The sequence below is a fragment of the Ammospiza nelsoni genome, chromosome 30 (genome assembly GCF_027579445.1).
Source record: "Ammospiza nelsoni isolate bAmmNel1 chromosome 30, bAmmNel1.pri, whole genome shotgun sequence".
Lineage (NCBI taxonomy): Eukaryota > Metazoa > Chordata > Aves > Passeriformes > Passerellidae > Ammospiza > Ammospiza nelsoni.
The window spans coordinates 2,123,488-2,143,163 of NC_080662.1; the positions used below are offsets into that span (position 1 = coordinate 2,123,488).

Sequence of the window (19,676 nt, forward strand, 5' to 3'; positions counted from 1 at the left end):
CTTCCCAGAACACCTGATCCCAAAGATTCCCCTCTAATGTATAACCCTCCTTTTTCATTTTTAATTCTTGTTAGGAAAATTAACACACAAACACCAGAGGTTCGTGTCCAAAAAGGAGACAGAGGAGTCATTTTGCTTTATTCCAATAAAGGGAGAGGCCATGGGGCATTCCCTTGGGGTCTCTCCAAGTTTTGGAGGACTCAGCCTCCCTTTTTATCTCAATTTCCAGCCACATTTCCCTTCTCTCTTTCCCCATTTCTGAGGCACTTGAGAGGTTCAGACTTCCCAGAACACCTAATCCCAAAGATTCGCCTCTAATGTATAACCCTCCCTTTTCATTTTTAATTCATATAGTTCTTTTAATTCTTACAGAATTTGGGGTTTTCCCCATTGTTTCTTTCATCTTTCAATGTCTAATTTCATTTACCAGCAAACCTAAAGTTTATTTGTAAAAGGAAATCTCTTTTCCCATTCATCAATCAGTGGAATCCTTCCCATTGTTTCTTTCCTCTCCCAGTGCTGGTTTTGTCTCCCAGCAGCCCCACAGCTTGTTTGGAAACACAAAACCCCCATTCCTCCCAGTGCCATGGGTGCAGCTCACCGGGAATAAGGGGCTTTTTCAGGGTTGTCTATTAAGATTCTGGTCATGGCCCAGCTTTTGGTTTTTAGTAGAGATAAATGGCAACTGTGCCATCTCCTGTTGCCTGCAGTGTTTTAGAGGCTTTTTGTCTCATAAATAGCCTTGTCTTGACACTGGAGCATCATTTTGCTGCACGTGAGGCGTTTGAGCTTTGAAACCCCAGCCCAGCTCTTTTCTGTGAAAACCACACGAACACATCCACAAATCTCACTCTTTACAGCTTGTCACTCACACTTAACCTGCTTTAGAGCAGAGGTTTCCCTTGGCAGCTGCAGATGAAATATGCTTCACCTGTGACTGTTTTCAGAAGCACAAGGCATCCCTGTGCCAGAGGCACCCAGGCTGTGGGTGTGAAAAATGCCTATCACTTGTTTTTAAAAGTTTAATAGTAATAAAATGGTTATAAAAATAGCAATACAATTAGAGTAAAAATAATTTGGACAATTTGAATTAGGGCAATATGAGACAATAGAGACAAAGAGTTACAGATGTCCAGCTACCTTTTTCTGGGCAGTACGAGCTTGAAAAAACACACCGATTAACAGAGGATTAACCCTTAAAAACAATAACCTGTTGCATATTCATACACCTCATACATGATGCATAAATTCCATTCAAACACAGGATTCTGTCTGGTCAGTGTCAGCTTCTCCCTCTGAATCCTGACAGCACCTTCGAGGTGGGAAGAAGTTCATTTCTTCTGATAAGAGGGCAATAAATTCCTTTACTCTGAAAGATTCAGGTGTCCTGTGGCTGCTATCTCACTGCAAGTCCTTTCTTTAAAAAAAGCATCCTCCATAGCATCATTTCTATTTTAACATTTATAACCTAAAACTATATTTAACACAGTACTTAAGAGAATTAACACAGCATCGCTTTCTAACACAACACATATAATATTCATTTGAATATTTGCAAAAAGCCAATCATAAAATAGGCATTCTTCACATTTGCCAAGCAGAGCCTGTCCCTCTGGGTGCAGCAGGGCAGGAGCTCAGCTCAGCAGTTAATTTTTAACCTGCCTGTTGCTCCATGGTGTAGGGGAAGCTGCCAGGGAGGTGTTGCTGTTGACTGGAGCACACAAACACGGCCAAGCGAGGGCTTGGCTTTGGACTCTGCTCCTGCTCTGTGTGCTGGATTTCAGCAGGCACTGGAGGTCACAGAACTGGCTGTTCAGACTCTGGGAACATCCTCATCTGCTCCTGAACACTCTGCTCAGGTTGAGCCGGGCTGCTGACTCGTTCCAGCCCCATCTTTTCATCTTTGGAGAGATGGGGATGGGTGTTTGTCACTATGGGACACGAAATAACACGATGCACACACTGCTGTTCTCAAGGTAAAAAAGGGAAGTTTATTTTCTGACTCTAATATTTATAGATTTGCAAAAGTGACAGTGGATTGGAGGGTGACAGTGCCACCTCTCCAATGACACTGGACAAACAAACAGTCCATCAAATTTCTTCTCCTCCATAAAAGAATGCAAAACAATAAGTAATTTACAGAAAGTGTGTGCGACAGCTCATTACAAGAATGTAAACATCAGAAGGCTTAGAAAATCTTAAAAAATCAGGGTGACAGGTGTTTGACGAGGGGACAGAGGGTGGGACCTCTGTGTGGTCTGCTGTCACTGACACCCCCTTTGCTCTGAGCTTTCTCTTTCCAGCGCTGTAGCCCCACATTTCTCTTCACAGAGAAAAGCAAGGCACAATTCCTCCCAAGGATATTTCTGGATTTTGCATTCTCTGAACCGCAGAGAAAGGAAAAATAATTCTTATCATTTGCTGTGCCTGTTTCTGCCAAAGTAGAATGCAATATGGAGATTGTTTCCCCACAGTGATGTGTTTTGGTTCCTTGGCCTGTCAGGACCAGGTGTGTAGCCCCACATTTCTCTTCACAGAGAAAAGCAAGGCACAATTTTTCCCAAGAATATTCTTATCTCATTTGCTGTGATTGTGTTGTGCCAAAGTAGAATGCAATATGGAGATTGTCCACCCAAAGTGTTGGAGTTTTGTTTCCTTGCCCTGTCAGGGCCAAGTGTGTCAGGATTGTTGGGTGACGCTCATGTGATTCTAGGCAGTTGTGTGCAGGTTTGAGTGCTTGGCAGATTCAGTTTTAGATGTATAGAATAATATAATAAAGTAATTAATTAGCTTTCAGATAAGATGGAGTCAGATGCATCATTCTCTCTCTCCTCCTTGGGATTGCCTGCAAACTCAATACAGCACCTTGAGTTGCTCCCCACCTTCCCCAGTGTGTTAAGCCAGAGGTTTTGCCAAAAGTCTTCTCCTTAGTTTGTGTCCTGCCTTTCTGTGGCTTCTCCCCACCATCAGTGCTAGTGGGGAACCACCAGCACCCTCCCAGCACGGCTGCTAGACCAGCTGGATAAAATTAGCTGTTCCTCCGCACGTTCCTCAGGATGCTGGGCCAGGGGACACCCAGTACAGCCAGCCTGACTCATGGAGAAGAATTAATGGAAACGCCCGGCTCCTGCAGGGAGGAAATTCCTCGAACAGCCTTTTCCTCTGTTTGTTGTGCTGGAGGCTGACAATGGGCTCTGCTCCTGGCCCTGCAGGCGCCGGGAGCTCAGGAAGGGCTGGTGACAGTGACAGCGACAGCACCGCCCTGACCTGCCCTCCCACACCTCCCAAACCCAAACTAATCTCTGCCGTCCTCCCAGAACCCAGGGCATCCCTCTGGCTGCCTCTGAAAGGCTGTTTCAGCTTGTCAAAATGTATTTTTACAAGCAAAAAAGTTGAAACTTAACATACCACTAGACCAATCCACACTCAAAAAAGTCTCGTGCTTCTTTCCCTTCTGTATTTAAATTAGAATTCAAAAACTAGTGTTCTTCAGCTGTCTAGTTGTTTGTAATTGGCTATATTATAGTATATATTGTTATATACACTATAACAATAGTATAGCTATAATAAGCTATAATATATAGTATATATAGTATATATAGTATATATAGTATATATAGTATATATAGTATATATAGTATATATACTATATATACTATATATACCATATATACTATATAGTATATATATACTATATATACTATATATACTATATATACTATATATATACACTATAATATATATTTTTTAATTTTATATATATATATATATATATATGCTATGTATTATATAAGCTATAATATATAGTATATATTGTACTGCGCATGTAGGAGTTCACCGAACAATTAAGGAATCTCCCAACACATTTGGAGACATCTATTCTCAATTTATTTATTTTAATCAAACTGCAAGAATGAGTAATTGACATTAAAATGGTTTCTTCCATACATTTACTGGATTTAGAATGGTTTAAATGTAAACTGTTTGCTCAGAGACCTTGGCACAAAGCCCAAGACCCCTGTGCCTTTGATTTAGCCCTTGGAAAAAATTACCAACTTTAAATGAGGATTTACAAGCCACAAAAGTTTAAGTAGAACGATAGTGAATTTATAACAGGGTGAAAAATAGATTTTTGATGTTTTTAGGATGGGGTTTGAGACCCCAAGATGGAGGAATTTGGGCGTGCCTTGTCCTTTTTCCCTCTTCTTCTTGGCCTCAATCTTCTGGGTGATGTTGGCATTTTTAAATTGGTTTAGAGGATAGGCTCACTGTCTAACGTAGGTGATAGGTATTGGGAAGTAATTGTAAATAATGTACACATAGTTTTTAGTATAAAATACAACACCACCCTGAGGGTATCAGAGTGCCTCTGTTTGACCTGCTGAACAGACCTCGGCAGGCCAGAGAAAGAATTTTATAGATAAAAAACAATAAACAACCTTGAGAATGAGAATAAAAGAGTTCTGACTCCTTCTTCAACTGCTGGGCTAGGAAAAGAGATTTTCTAACACATCTCAGGGTCACAGTGAGCAGCAGAGATTCTGAGACTCCCACACCTCTCAAACCCCAATTAATCTCTGGTATCCCCATGTGCAATATAGTTTCAACCAAAACATTAGGCTGTGATTCTAAAACTGAAGTTAAACCCTTCTTACGTGCCCAGGGGAGGTTAAACTAGCAAGAACTGCTAATTCTTGCAGTGTGGGCAAGGGCCCTGGGATGGTTGGACATTTGTACCTCAAACTCTTTTTGGCTCATGTTCCATGAGAATTCATTGCAGGTTTTGTTGAGCCTTTTGAGTAAGGCACATTCCTGGAGCACAAACCTGCCAAAGCAGCACACAGGCTACAACCAAGGAAAAGTGCCTTTCTTCACTGTAAATATCCAATAAACACATAACTTCTTAGTAAGTGGCCTTTATTTATCAGGGATACCACTCAGGCTAATGATTTCCGAGTAATGAGACAAGAGGGACTATAAAATCCCCAAGTCAGTGGATGTTATGAATCATGTTATGCAAATCTTGTGAACAGGACCGTCTGGGCAATCCCAGGACGTGCCAGCAGCAACCAGTTCAGAGGGTGTGGATTTCAGTCTGCCACAAGCTTGGCTTCTGCCAGATTTTTCTCCTTCTTTCAAGGAAAGGCTGGTGGCAAATGCTGCCCAGGGCATCGGTAGCAAAGGGGAGCTGGGTTTGGTTTTGGGGACCCAAAGGGTGACAAGGCTCTCCCAAATCCAGCATTGGCCTGGTTTGGTTGTGGGGGCCTAGAAAGGCTCAAGGTTCTCCCAAATTTTGCATTGGCCATGGCTGGGTTTGATTTTGGGAGCCCAGAGAGTGACAAAGCTCTGCCAAATCCAGCACTGAGTTTGGTTTTGGGGCCCAGAGAGTGACAAGGCTCTTCCAAATCCAGCATTGGCCTGGTTTAGTTTGATTTTAGGGCCCAGAAAGTGAAAAGGCTCTCCCAAATCCAGCATTGACCATGGCTGGGTTTGATTTTGGGGACCCAGGGAGTGACAAGACTCTGCCAAATCCAGCATTGGGTTTGGTTTTGGGGCCCAGAGAGTGACAAGGCTCTGCCAAATCCAGCATTGGGTTTGGTTTTCGGGACCCAGAGGGTGACAAGACTCTGATAAATCCAGCATTGGCCTGGTTTGGTTTTGGGGGCCTAGAGAGTCTCAAGGTTCTCCCAAATCCAACATTAGCCCTGGCTGGGTTTGGTTTTAGGAGTCCAGAGAGTGACAAGGCCCTGCTAAATCCAATATTGGCCCTGGCTGTGTTTGGTTTTGGGGCCCAGAGAGTGACAAGGCTCTGCCAAATCCAGCATTGGCCTGGTTTGGTTTTGGGGACCTAGAAAGGCTCAAGGTTCTCCCAAATTTTGCATTGGCCATGGCTGGGTTTGATTTTGGGAGCCCAGAGAGTGACAAGGCTCTGCCAAATCCAACATTGGCTGGGTTTGGTTTTGGGGACCCAGAGACTGACAAACTCTCCCAAATCCAGCGTTGGCTCTGGCTGGGTTTGGTTTTGGGAGTACAGAGAGTGACAAAACTCTGACAAATCCAATATTGGCCCTGGGTTTGGATTTAGAGGCCCAGAGAGTGACAAAGCTCTGCCAAATCCAGCACTGGTCTTCCTGGGAGGGGAAATCACCGTGCATCCCACTCCACTTATAAATAATTATAACTGCCCGTTCTATTAGGTGACTTAAAAGATTATTTCCAGTCTCCCTGACTTATTGGCAATTTGGAGTTGTTACTGTAGGCAAAAAAAAAAACAAACCTGTAGCTGGGCTATTGCTCTTGCAAGCTGCTTTATCTTTGTTGCTCTAAGCAGAGTCATGGGAATGTTTTTATCTAAACCATCAGGTTATTAGAGGACAGACTTATAAATAACCAGTCTTTGCTATTTTTAAGTACTTTCAGCATCATCTATCATGATAGTACAGCACAACCTGCAGAAAAACAGCCCAGTTCTGCTGCCAAAGCTTTGTAACTTATTGCTGTTTCTTTGGGTGATGAGGAGCAAAGCCTAGGTTTTCTCTGCTCTGCAGAAATGCCAAAGGCTGATGAGCCATGCTCCCGAACCATCATTTTCTACACCTTTCCACAATGCAGAAAATGTTATTCTGCTTTATTACAGAGGGGAAACTGACACTGGAGTTGATTAGAGATAAATTTGGTGAGGCAAATTACATGGTTGCCATGGCAATTGTGGGCCAAGGTGGTGCTGGCAGGTGGGATGGGGAGCCAGGGCCTGCTCCACATCCTGAGGATGGGCTGCCAAAGCCATATCTGGGGAATCAGGGAGAGCTGCAGGTAGTCTGCTCCTAAACCAGGCCTCTATGAAATGACAAAAAAAAGTCAAACCCCACCACTCCAGGAGAACTGAGCATTTCAGACAAGGTAATTTAGATTTACTTCATAATTTATTAGTTTTCACATCGCTGTATGCAATAAATTATAGCCAATATAATATTAACATTGTTATAAAATATTGCCATGAAGTAAGTACTCATCTAATAGTGGCTGTCACCTACACAGAGAAGAACTGTAGTTATTATATTTAGATTTTTAGTGTTAGTGGTAAGTGAACATAATATTAAGGAACTTCACAGTAAATTCAGGGAAATCTGTCATTATTATTGCTTCTGTGCAAACGACTTTTCCTGCACACACAGAGCTTGGCAAGGAAAGGCACAGCTGTGCAGAGTTAATGCATTCCCGGACGGCTGAACTCACTGCACCACGCTGCCTTGGGGGCATTTCACAGATTCTGACCCTGACCAGCAGCTGGGAGGTCTCCAGAGCCCCCCACCACCACAGCAGCCGGGCTCAGGCTGAAGAGCACAAAGTCTGGGAGCACCAAGTCCATCAGGAGGTCCTGGGTGTGGGGTTTCCCCCCAGCTCGGTCCCATGGCTGCCCAGAGGAGCAAATCTGCCCCAGCTGGGAGCTGCTCTCTCTCTGAGAGCCTCTGGCCACCAGGCTGCTGGCCACAGTGATGTGCTGTGGGCACTGGTCCTGCTGGCCACACCAGAGATGCTGTGGGCACAGATACTGCTGGTCACACCACAGCTGCTGGCCACAATGATGTGCTGTGGGCACTGGTCCTGCTGGTCACACCAGTGCTGCTGGTCACACCAGTGCTGCTGTGGGCACTGATGCTGCTGTCCCCACCAATGTGCCATGGGCACTGGTCCTGCTGGTCACACCAGTGCTGCTGTGGGCACTGATGCTGCTGTGGGCACTGATCAGGCTGCTGGCCACACCAATGTGCCATGGGCACTGATCAGGCTGCTGTCCACATCAATGTGCCATGGGCACCAATGTTGCTGTCCACACCAGTGTGCCATGGGCACTGGTCCTGCTGGCCACACCAGTGTGCCATGGACACAGATGCTGCTGTGGGCACTGATCAGGCTGCTGGCCACACCAATGTGCCATGGGCACTGGTCCTGCTGGCCACACTGGTGTGCTGTGGGCACTGGTCCTGGTCACACTAGTGCTGCCATGGGCACTGATGCTGCTGCCCGCAGTGATGCTGCTGTTGGCTCATGTTTTCCAGTAGAGCTGAAGCCCCTGCATGGACTGTCAGCTCCCCAGGCCCACCGAGCATGCTGAGCATGCTAGGAGCTCTCAAACGGTCCCGTCACAAAGTTCTCCATTCCTGCTCCCTCCGCCAGCCAGCTCAGTGAACTTTGATGGAGTATTTCCGAAACGTCAGGAACTGCAGCAGCTTGTCTTTCCTCCTCTGCTTTAGCGCCATCAGCGCCCTGGTTTTTTCCTCCATGTCCTGGTCGGTGGCGAGGATTATCTTGGCTCTCTCCTCCGCCTTCTTGTCGCCGGAGTTTCTGAAGAGTTTCTGCAGGGACGCCTCGTTGATGCTCTCGAAGATGTTGGCCGCGGCTTTCTTGCGCAGCGCGGTGTCGAAGCGGTACCCATGGAGCGAGGGGCTCACCCGCAGGGACGTGGACATGGCTGCAGTGCTGGAGCTCGTCTTTGCTCTCATGGAAGCTCTGCCGGCTCTGTCCTGCTGCTCTGCTGCCTGCAGGAGTGGTATTTAAAGGCAGGCTGGAGGAAAAGCCGGAGGGCTCCGGTTACAGCGCTGAGATCACGATGATGTCAACAGCCAACAGTCGCAGGCAAAGTTTAACATTTAAGTTGCCAACTTTGCTGTCTGGCGGACGGGATGAAAAGTCCTCTCTGCTGCTGGAAATCTTCTTCTTCTTCTGGAAATATTGGGGGGTTTTGACCCACTACAGAACAGGCTTCTGGAAATCTTCTGGAAATATTGGGGGGGTTTGACCCATCACAGAACAGGCTTCTGGAAATGTTCTTCTTCTGGAAGGGTTGGGGGGTTTTGACCCATCATAGAACAGACTTCTTGAAATGTTGTTCTTCTGGAAATATTAGGGGTTTTTGTCCATCACAAAACAGGCTTCTGGAAATGTTCTTCTTCTGAAAGTGTTGGGGGGTTTTGACCCATCATAGAACAGACTTCTTGAAATGTTATTCTTCTGGAAATATTGGGGGTTTTTGTCCATCACAGAACAGGCTTCTGGAAATGTTCTTCTTCTGGAAGTGTTGGGGTTCTTGACCCACCACAGAACAGGCTTCTGGAAATCTTCTTCTTGAAGTGTTGGGGGTTTTTGACCCACCACAAAACAGGCTTCTGGAAATGTTCTTCTTCTTTTGGAAATGCTGGGGGTTTTTGACCCATCACAGAACAGGCTGTGGGACTGAGCCAGCACAGCTCAAACTCCACTGCTGCCCTTGCTGCATGTGAAAAGCACTGTGTGCACAATGGATCATATCATAAATGAGTAAAACTCCAGGTGAGAAGTGCTGCAATGCCAGCAAGAGGCTGGAGCCTGTGTAAACAGCCAAGAACTTGGCTCTGTCTCCACTGCCAGCACTGCAAACCTGCTCCTGTCTGGGCATGGGTTCCTTTCTGCTGCTTCCAGCAGATGTAACTCATCTTTAGTGCACACAGAGCTGCAGTTTCTGACTGACAATGTTGTCCCAAAGGCAGGTGATCCATAAAATCCTCTGAGGTTACTTCCCTGGGTGTTACAGCCTCAGCTGCACATGGCAATGCTCTCAGGGGGAGCAGGAAAACTCAGTTTGCTGCCCTGCTCCTGCCTCCAGTGTCCTTTTGCTTAAATTTCATGCTCATTAGTGCTGGAAAGAAAACTCACCTCTGCTCCACAAGGCTTTCCATACCACCCTTGGTCAATGACAAGCCCTTGGGCTGGGAGGACTCTCCCTTAGTCACACAGGTCAGTTTTGGCTCCTGTGAGGAGCAGGGAGCTGCACTCCATCACCCTTTGGATCCCTTCTCTCTTGAAGGGCACTGTGGGCAGGGCACAGCTGCCAGCCAGGGGCTGCTCTGCCCACCAGGACTCCTGCTGGCCTCACACACCTGGACTGAGCACAATCCAGCCTGGCCCAGAATAGCTGTGGGTTCAAAAGTCACTTAAGGCCAGGAGCCAGAGATAAGTGTATTTTGGTTAATGTTTCAAAGCAGCCGGATGCTGCAGAGGCTCTGTTTGGTAAACTAGAGGTTTGTTTGCTGTAGCTACTGACCCTGTTACTCATCCTGGCTGAAAGGCTCCAGAAACAGCCTCTGCCCCCATCCCACTCAGACCAGGGGTTTCCCTGTTTTACCGGAGAGCTGTGGAAATTACCTCTGACCACAGTGAAAACAGATCCAAGGAAACATCACCCAGCTGCTTTTTATTCCACATTCCCTTTAAAACTTCAGCTCCTCTGGATGGAGGGAAGGGATGTGTCTGAGCCACACACAGGGGATATGTCTGTGCCTCTCTGGCACTCAGCAGGAGCAGTGAGGAGCTGAGCACACCTGAAGGTTTTGTGTAGATGTTCGTGCTGGCTCAGAATGGAGAAGGGGATTACCTGTGACTTGTTGGTCACCAGGTGAACTGGCACGGGGCATTGAGAAAGTGAGGCTCAGAATATCCTGTGATACCTGAGAGATGTAACAGATAGATATGGATGATATAGATATAGATATATAGATATAGATATGTGTAGATGTATAGATGTATAGATGATGTATAGATATATATATAGATATAGAGATATAGAGATATAGATATATAAATATATAGATACATAGATATACAGATATATAGATATATATAGACATATAGATTTATAGATGTATAGATATATAGGTATATAGATATATAGACATATATCTATATAGATATATAGATATATAGATATATAGACATATAGATATATGGATATATAGATGTATAGATATATAGATATATAGAGGTATAGATGTATAGATATATAGATATATAGATGTATAGATGTATAGATGAATAGATATATAGAAATATAGATATATAGATATATAGATATAGCAGGGCAGGTTGCTCCTGAGCCCCAGAATAACTGGCAAACCCAGCTCCAGCCAGGCTCAGATCAATTCCAGGTGGCCAAAACTTGCCAGGCTTGTTTCCTTAGGACAGGGAGTGGCCTCATTTCAGTGTCTGGCCACTTTCCTACCTGGGACTTGGGACTTGGTGCTGCTGGGCACAGCCTGAAACAGCCCTGAACCCTGCATGCCCATTTCCTGCCAGGACATGGGCTTCCTCAGTGCTGCCAGGACTTTGCTCTGGCACGAGCTCTCTCTGCACGTGCCATCGCTTCCTGTGGTTCTGTCACTGTGTGAATTACTTTTTACAAGTTTTTCACAATTCCTTTTGTATTGTGCTGGATGTTCTGTGCTTCAGAGTGTAAACAACAGCTTTGCAAGTCCCTGGGATTCTTCTCCCACCAGCCAGATGTGCAGCCTCTCACCTTGCCACGAATTGGTGAGGCCAATTCGTCAGCTGCTTGTTCAACATTTGCAGGGCTGATGAATCCACCCTGAAAATAGAACAGTTTTGGTGTGGCTGCCTGGAAAAGATCTCATGGTTTATAGACTGTGCTAGCATGAAATGTGGTGGGGGAGCAGAAGGAAGCAGGGCCACATGTGCTGCCCAACCCTTCCTGCTCAGAAAGGGGGTAAATCTGCCCAAAACACGTGCTTGGATGATATGCTCAAAGGACAGGACAAATAACGCAGTGTCAGGGTACCTGGGGTAAAATTCAGTGCCAGGAGATCAGCCAAGATGTTGTGGGCTGAAGAAAACAAATGCTTTTTTTGTCCCCTGGTCAAAAAACAAGAGCTGAGGCAGGTTCATGTGCGCCTTGTTTTCACCACTCCCAGTGCACATGGAATCACTCTGCAGGTATTTGCAGAGATGTGGCTGACAGCATAAATTAGCAATATCTGGGGAAGATACAAGCTCAGAAAAGTATCTGCCATGGAAACCGAGACTAAAGCTGATGCTTTAGGAGTAAGACATCAAAAAGCTGCCAAGATCAAGCACGTGTTCCTTGTGAGCTCACCTCACACAGAGCACTAACAAATGTCTTTGCCCCTTCAAGCTTCTCTGCCCACTTTGTATAAATTTAGTTGTGCTTGGCTCTGACAGAGCAATGAAGCATGCCTCGTCTGTTTTTTTCCAGTAATTCTTGTTTATATGGGTGTTTTAATACTGCTTTCCCAGTAATGCCTAGGAGGAATTATTCATGTGTTGGATTGGAGAGCAACTTCAGAGAAGATGTGATTTCTATCATCGCTCTCCTGCTATTCTTGTGTAATTGCTTTGTGAGACGCAAACGCTCCATTTCACCCGTTAATGGGAGGATTAATTCCCATGCCCACCGTCTGCAGAGAGGCACAGCCACATCTCTAATTGTGCTCTGCTTCTCCTGCCGGCCTGACGGGCTCGGGGTGCTTTGGATGGGGCGGTTTTGCTGCCAGGAAAGCCCCGGGACTGAGCGGGGAGATGGAGGGAGCTGGGGCAGCCACAAGCTCCTGCAGAGAGCTGGCTTTGCCTTCTTGTAACCTCCAAAAGCACTCCAAAGAAGGCAATCCGGGATGCCTGGCAGCTCCCTGGGGCGTGTTTTGCATAGCTTTCCCTCCTCTGGCTGCTGCCAAAGCCTGCACGGTCCGGAGCATCCATTTGGGGTCAGAGGATGCAGCAGTCCCCTGCAGCATCAGTGCTGCCCTGCCCTTCCCACCAGGCATGGGGCATTGAGAAACTGAGACTCAGAATATCCTGTGCGATGTAACAGATAGATACGGATGATATAGATATAGATAATAGATATTATATCTATTTATATCTATGTATCTGTAATATATAGATAGATATAGGTAGATATAGATAGATATAAATATATATAAATAGGTATAGATATAAATATAGATATAGATAGATAGATAGATACAGTTATAGATGTAGATAAATATGATAGATATAGATAGATATAATAGATATTATATATTTATTAGTATATAGATATATAATAGATATTATATCTATTTATATCTATCTTTATCTATCTATATATCTGTAATATATAGATAGATATAGATAGATATAAATAGATATAGATAGATAGATATAGATATTTATAGATAGATATAGATATTTATAGATAGATATAGATATAGATATAGATATAGATATAGATATAGATAGATAGATAGATAGATAGATAGATAGATGATAGATAGATAGATAGATAGATAGATAGATAGATAGATAGATATAGATATTTGCTTTATCTTCAGGCCATTCAGTGAAAACCTAACAATGGGAAATGTCCAGGAGCCTCCAGCCATCTCTGCTCTTCCCATCCCTTCCCTGGCTTGGAGCTCTGGCTCCTCACAGCCTTCACAGCTGCCACGAGCCTGCAGCTGGGGAAACCCAGCCCTTCTCAGGAGCCACAAATGCCCCTGGCTGCTGGGAAAGGGCTCTGAGATGGGAAGGTTTCCGAGATGCAGTGCTTGCAGACAGCTGTGGGATGGCTCTAAGGTCAAGGAGGAGCTGGTTCATTGTGTTGCTCTTGGAGTCCAAATTCCTGGGAGGTTGTCAGACACCCAGCTCATGCGAATGGCAGTGCTGCCCTGGCTCCAACCTGCCCACAGCCTCTCTGCACGGGGACTTGTGTGCCTCTGGGACTTGTGTGCCACTGCGACCCCACCTGAGATTTCTGTTTGTTCGGCCGTTGCTTGGGTTTTCCTGTGGTTGTTCTATCTTTAATAGAACATCTGGGAACACTTGTGCAAATCTCACGGCAGGACACCGTACCCTTTGCTCAGAAACCCCAAGAGTTTAACTTGGCCATCTGTGCTCCTTGTGACTCCTCCTGTGGTCCCCATTTCCAAGATATGGGACAGGGCAGGTACTTGTCCCCAGATTAGAGGTTCAGGATAAGGAGGTTCTTTTAAGGGCACTTCTGTTGCAGTTCATTTGCTGGGAAGCCCAGATATATCTCAGACAATCCTCACACAGCTCCCTGGCCTGAAAACAGGAAAAACATACTGGTTTTCAGACAACAGAAGGCACGGTGGCACAATTAAATTCCATCAGAAAATATTTTAATAGGGAAAAAATAAGGAGAATTTTTTATAAGTAACTTAGTTAATTTCCATCAGAAAATATTTTAATCGGGAAAAAATAAGGAGAATTTTTTTCTTTAAGTGAGGGGAATGCAGCCCCAGAAGTGTGCAGAGCAGCCCTGTCCTGCTCTGGCCCAGGGAATGGCTGCAGCTGGCTGAGCCAAGCATTGCTCTGTGCAGGGAGACCATATAAGAGTAAAGCCTGTGGTGTTACTGATAATGAATGTCTCCTCATTTCTCATAAATTCCCTGCTAAATGTACGATGACCAAGTTAATAATGCAGTGCAGGGCATGACGGATGGCAAGTTACAGTGAGTAAATCATGTCTGGGAAGAAACAGAAGAGAAACAGAAACTTCTGGCACTTTTACCAGGCAGGACCCCTTGGGAGAAGCCCTGAATGCAGCAAAGCAGAGCTGAGGACACATCTGGGACTGCAGGGTCTGGAGATGCAAGGGCTTGCTGTGTAAAGAAGCCACAGCTGATTCTCTTGGTGCTTGAGACTTCTCAAATCCATCTTGCAAAGAGAAACTCTGCCTGTGGTGCTCTCCACATGTCATGGGAGATCATTCCTGAAATATGGTGGTGGGTTCCTATCCAGAGCATTGTCACAAAAAGAACAGCCTGGTCTGTGGGGATGCAGGTGGGCAACAGCCAGGGGTGTGCAGCAGGGTGGGGATTTAAGGGGGAAAACTCCATCATGTGCCAGCAGGACCAACCCCATGGGATGGCACTGGCACCATGGCATGGCATCAGTGTCCTGGGATGGCACCAGCACCATGGGATGGCACCAACACCCTGACATGACACAAGTCCCCTATGATGGCACCAACTCCCTGGGATGGCACCAATGCCCTGGGATGGCACCAGCCCTTCATGTCCTGCTATTCCCCTGGCAGCCAAGGAAAGTGTTTGAATATCCCCAATATTCCATCCCTGAATACACTGATGACTTCAGCATCTTCCTGCAGGCTCAGGAATGAAAGTTTGGACTTTGGAGCACGAACAACCTTTTCTTTCTGTGCCCGGTTTCCTGTTTGATCTTCCTGCAGGTCCCGAGGAGCCGTGGCTGCAGAGGGGCTCAGCAGAGCCGTCTCCAGCTGTCAGACACTTCATTGTCTCTGCCTCGGGGACGGGCCCACGGAAATCCTGCCGTGGGGCAGGGCTGGGGGCTGGCCCGGGTCTGGCCCGGGTCATTGTCGCAGCGCCTTGCACACGCTCGGCGCCGCCGTGCCCGCTGCTGGGGCTGGGATCTCTGCCCAGCCCTTCCTGTGCTGCAGGAGAGGTGGCAGACAGGATGTGCCTTGGTGCCTTTGTGCTGCTCTCTTGTGTTGCACGAAATAGTTTTTACTCTGCTCCTCCTTCTGGGGGGCTGCAGTGCCCCCCAAAGCCCCCATGGCCATTGTAAATCAAAGGTGACTCCAACAAAGGAGAGGGAATGATGTATTTGACTCCGTGGATATCAGAAGGCTAATTAATTATTATATTATATTATATTATATTATATTATATTATATTATATTATATTATATTATATTATATTATATTATATTATATTATATTATATTATATTATATTATATTATATTATATTATATTATATTATATTCTTTATTATATTCTTTATTATATACTTTATTATATACTTTATTATATTCTTTATTATATACTTTATTATATACTTTTATTATACTTTATTATCAGACACCCCACGCTGTCTGATGGCCACAATACAGGGGGGAAAAGGGAGCTATGGGGAGAACAGAGGACATTAAACTACAACAACGTAACTATACATCACTAAAGCTTTACTTGATATTCACACAACAGTTATCTTTCAATTAAGAGCCAATCATCTCATTATCCATCTATAACATTAAGGGTGGTCTGGGGTACCTGGGGAGGGTTGTGGCTGTGCAGAGGAGATCCTGGGCTAGCAGGGGACGCCAAAGGCTCTGTCTGGGGCCTGGCTGACCTCTGTGCAATGTTTGAAACCCTGCAAGCAGCCCAGGCAGGGAAACACTGGCTTTATGTTGAAAGAGCTAAGCCAGATCCAAGGTCAGAGGCACAGCCTTGGTGAGCAGTGTTCACTTTTCAGTTCCTTAATTTTGGAGATGGGGCAGAGGGAGCTCCTGACCTGGCTGTGTTTTGGAGAGGAATGGCTGAGGTTTGTGCAGCTAAATAATGCTGGGAGAAGAATACCAGGAAGGGAAGGGAAGGGAAGGGAAGGAGGAGAAGAGCAAAGCTGCATCTGTGGAGATTGATCAGGGATTTATCAGAGATTTATCAATGCCGTGCTGATCGTCTGGGAGATGAGCCTGGCACTGCACAGTCATCAGCCTTATAGCTCATTTCTCCACTAACAAAAGAGTTTCTGGGAGAGAACAGATGGTGTTTGGCTCCTACCACCATCTCTGGTGGCCCAGCAACTTTGCTTTGAAGCTGCTAGAAAAGCAATTTCTGTGATCCCCTTCCCATCCCTGTGGCAGTGCCTGAGCCACAGGGGCTGCTGGCTGCATTTGGGGTATTTTGGGGTATTTTTTGCATGCTGCAGGAGGATGGGAGCTGCTCCAGAGCTGCCATTCAGGTTTGTGCTGAGGCTCTGGCTGTCCCCAAGGCCACTGCAGCTGTTAGGGCAGGGAAGTGAACTTTTGCCAGTGCTGTTTTCCTCAGAAATCTGCCTCAGCTGCTCACGTCAGCCCTGCTCAAAGAGCAGCTCAGGGCTGTAAAGCCTATCTGTGGGACAGGCAAGGCTGGCAGCTCCAGGCACCAGAGCAGAGCTGCCTGCCACAGGTCTGAGCTGGGCAGAACTGGAGCAGGGAGGCTCCCAGGAGCCCTGAATCACCTGTGGGGTGAAAGAAACAGGGCAGGAGACCTTTTCTCCTTTTAATTCCTTTATTAAAAGTGATCAGCTCAAGACTGGGAAGCTCGATGGGTCCGTAGTTTGCTGTCACTGCTCCCAGGGTGACTCACAGGAAGAGGAATCTGCAGCTTTGTCCACTAAAGGGCAGAGCTGGGGGTCCCATCCCCACCACAATGGGTGTAGCCCTGTATTGCAATTTTCTCATTCTCTAGGGCTGATCTCTTAGTTCCAGCTGAGGTCTCTGCTCAGGGCGAGAGGCAACAAAGGTTCTCAGCATCTCTGCAGGCTCAGCACTCTGTTCCTCACCTCCAGACATCACTCTGGTCTCTTAATTCTCTGTTGGCTCGTTGTTTTGGGGGTTTTTTCAGTAAGATTGGTGGGTAGCTTCCCATGGCATGCTGGCCCCGAGGTTATTTTGCATTCTCTCTGATGTCCCCCTCCTATGTCCCCTCCTCTCACCATCCATCAACTTAGCCCCAGGCAGGGCCTTACTGATACAAAAGGAGCAATTAATGAAATGGTGATTACAATAACAGGTAGAACTTCACCTTGGCAGCAACTGGTTTAACTGGTTCTGCAACTCTTTTTTATCCCCAAAAAAATTGGCAGATTTTGTTACTTATGACATGGGGCAGCTCAGGACAGCTCAGAGAGCTTCCCCTCATGTCCTGGACCAGCCCCAGTGGTGCCATGTCACAGACATCTTTTTGTGAAAATCCTTTCTTAGGATTTTTTCTTCCTGAGAAGCTGAGAAGCCTCAGGAACAAAATGTAAACAATTATTATCTGCTGCTGTGGAATGCAACAGGTAGATCCGTGACTGGTCTTGTGCAGATGTTTAGATTTAGTGACCAGTCACGGCAGAGCTGGCTCTCTCTCTCTGTCCGAGCCAGCTGCCTTTGTTTTCCTTATTTTCTTTTCTATTCTTAGCTTAGCCAGCCTTCTGAAATGAAGCTTTTCCTTCTATTCTTTCAGTATAGTTATAATGTAATATATATATCATAAAATAATAAATCAAACCTTCTGAAACGTAGAGTCAACATCCTCGTCTCTTCCCTCATCCAAGAACCCCTGTGACCATTGTCACAGTGCCACAAGCAGCAACCTGCTGCCAGCCCCTGCTCCCAGAGGTGTTTAACTCTCCCAGAAATGCCTTCTAGATGTTTCCCCACAGCCAGAGCCACAGTTTCAGTGAGTGATGCCTTGTTTACATGGGAGCCTTGTCTTTGTTCTCCAGATCTGCCCTTGACTCGCTGTCAGGTGTCAGCGTGCAGGGGCTTCAGGCTGTCTGCTGGGTTATTTATGCAGCAGTTCAGATGAAAAAGAACCAGTTTAGAGCTGCCAGTAGATTTGAGCTCTGGGAGGGAGGGGAGGGAAGGGGAGAGGGGTGATGCTGTGCGTATGGCAAGCTGTGTAGGGTCTGGCTGAGCAGAGAAATGCTGATGGTGAGCCTGGGGTCTGAACCCTCAGTGGTTCAGAGTCGAACCAGAAGCCCACCAGCAGTTTGTGCTCTGGAGTTGTTGGCATCTGCTTAGGAGAAGTAAATCCAGTTTGACTTGGTGTCTGCCTCATGGAGAGAATCTGCCCATCACAAGGGTCTGTGTGAGACTGAGGGAGGTTGTAGGGTCAGGGGACACATGGGGAGTCCTCACCACTCTGATGGGGACCTAAAAACTAAAATAAAAGCTGTGGTGTGTCAGTAAACACTGTTGAGTGTGACATCAGGACACTGAGGCCCTGAGCTCATGTCCAGCACCCTCTGTGCACAGAGCTCAGTCAGTTCCGGCCATGGTGAGTTCTGTGGAAGGAGCATTTTCCAATTCTGTTCAGAGAAATCTTACAGAGAAAGTAAACAGCTATCTGACCCCAAACCCTGCCCTTCTGTGATCAGCTGGGGAAGGGGGTGTTGGTGCAGCAAAGGGGATCCTCACCCCAAGGTTCTCCCAGTGCTGAGTTTGGCAGGCATGTGGTAAACACCAAGCTGCTTGTTTGGCAGATTAATTGGGGAAGAGAAAGGAATAACAGCCTGGCCAAGTGCCCCTGGGCTGGTGGGATGGTGCCTTGACTTCTGGGACAGTGTCCTGACCCTCAGGGGTGCTGTCCTGATGTGCCCCATCTGCTCTGAGCTCTGTCCCACGTCCCCTCAGGCAAATTCTTTCCTGGGGATTTCTCCCCCCTCCACCCACTCCTGGGGCTGTGGGGCTCCTCTCTGTTGAGGAACTATCTTTGATCAGTGGAAATGAAACCAGGAAAATATTTTCCATTTGTGTCAGGATAAAAATGGCTCAAGCCAGGCGTGATTGATAGCTGAGAAAAAATGGGAGCAGCCCCCGTGCCGTTCTGAAGGCTTCCCACTGTCCTTGCTTACAGTAAACACTGAATAAATTTAGCTGCAGAGCCCAGCATGACACAGCCTCTTACTGCAATAATAGCAGCTCCTTGTCTCTTTTCCTTTTTTTTTTTCTCTTTTCTAAGAAATGGGGCTGAGTGGAGCTCCTCAAGCCGGGTGGTGATTGCCTCACTGGTTCACTGGACACCAGGATCTGTGCTTGCCCTTGTTTACTCTGAGATAAACTCAGCAGAGAGTGGAGAAAGATGGGGATAGAGATCAGAGGAGCACAGGGAGAGGTGCCCTTGTTTACCAGGGCTGGCACTGTGGTCTGTGCTGACTAACTTGGCAAACAGGCCCCTGGCACATCCCCTGTGTGGCACCAGTGACGTGCCACCCTGCACCACTGGTCAAACCCTGCCTGGGCACCCTGGGCAGCAGAGAAGTGTTGACACCCTCATCAGGACCTGCCTGTGCCTTATTCCCACCCCTTGCCCC

At 46.5% G+C, this 19,676-nt stretch overlaps 1 protein-coding gene across 1 annotated transcript; it reads right to left on the bottom strand.

Moving 5' to 3' along the window:
- Positions 1–6,904: 6,904 nt before the first annotated feature.
- TCIM (transcriptional and immune response regulator) lies at positions 6,905–8,515 on the bottom strand. Its single transcript, XM_059490969.1, has one exon. The coding sequence runs from the start codon at positions 8,502–8,504 to the stop codon at positions 8,184–8,186; it is 321 nt and encodes a 106-aa protein (XP_059346952.1). The 5' UTR covers positions 8,505–8,515; the 3' UTR covers positions 6,905–8,183.
- Between the last annotated feature and the right edge of the window lie 11,161 nt (positions 8,516–19,676).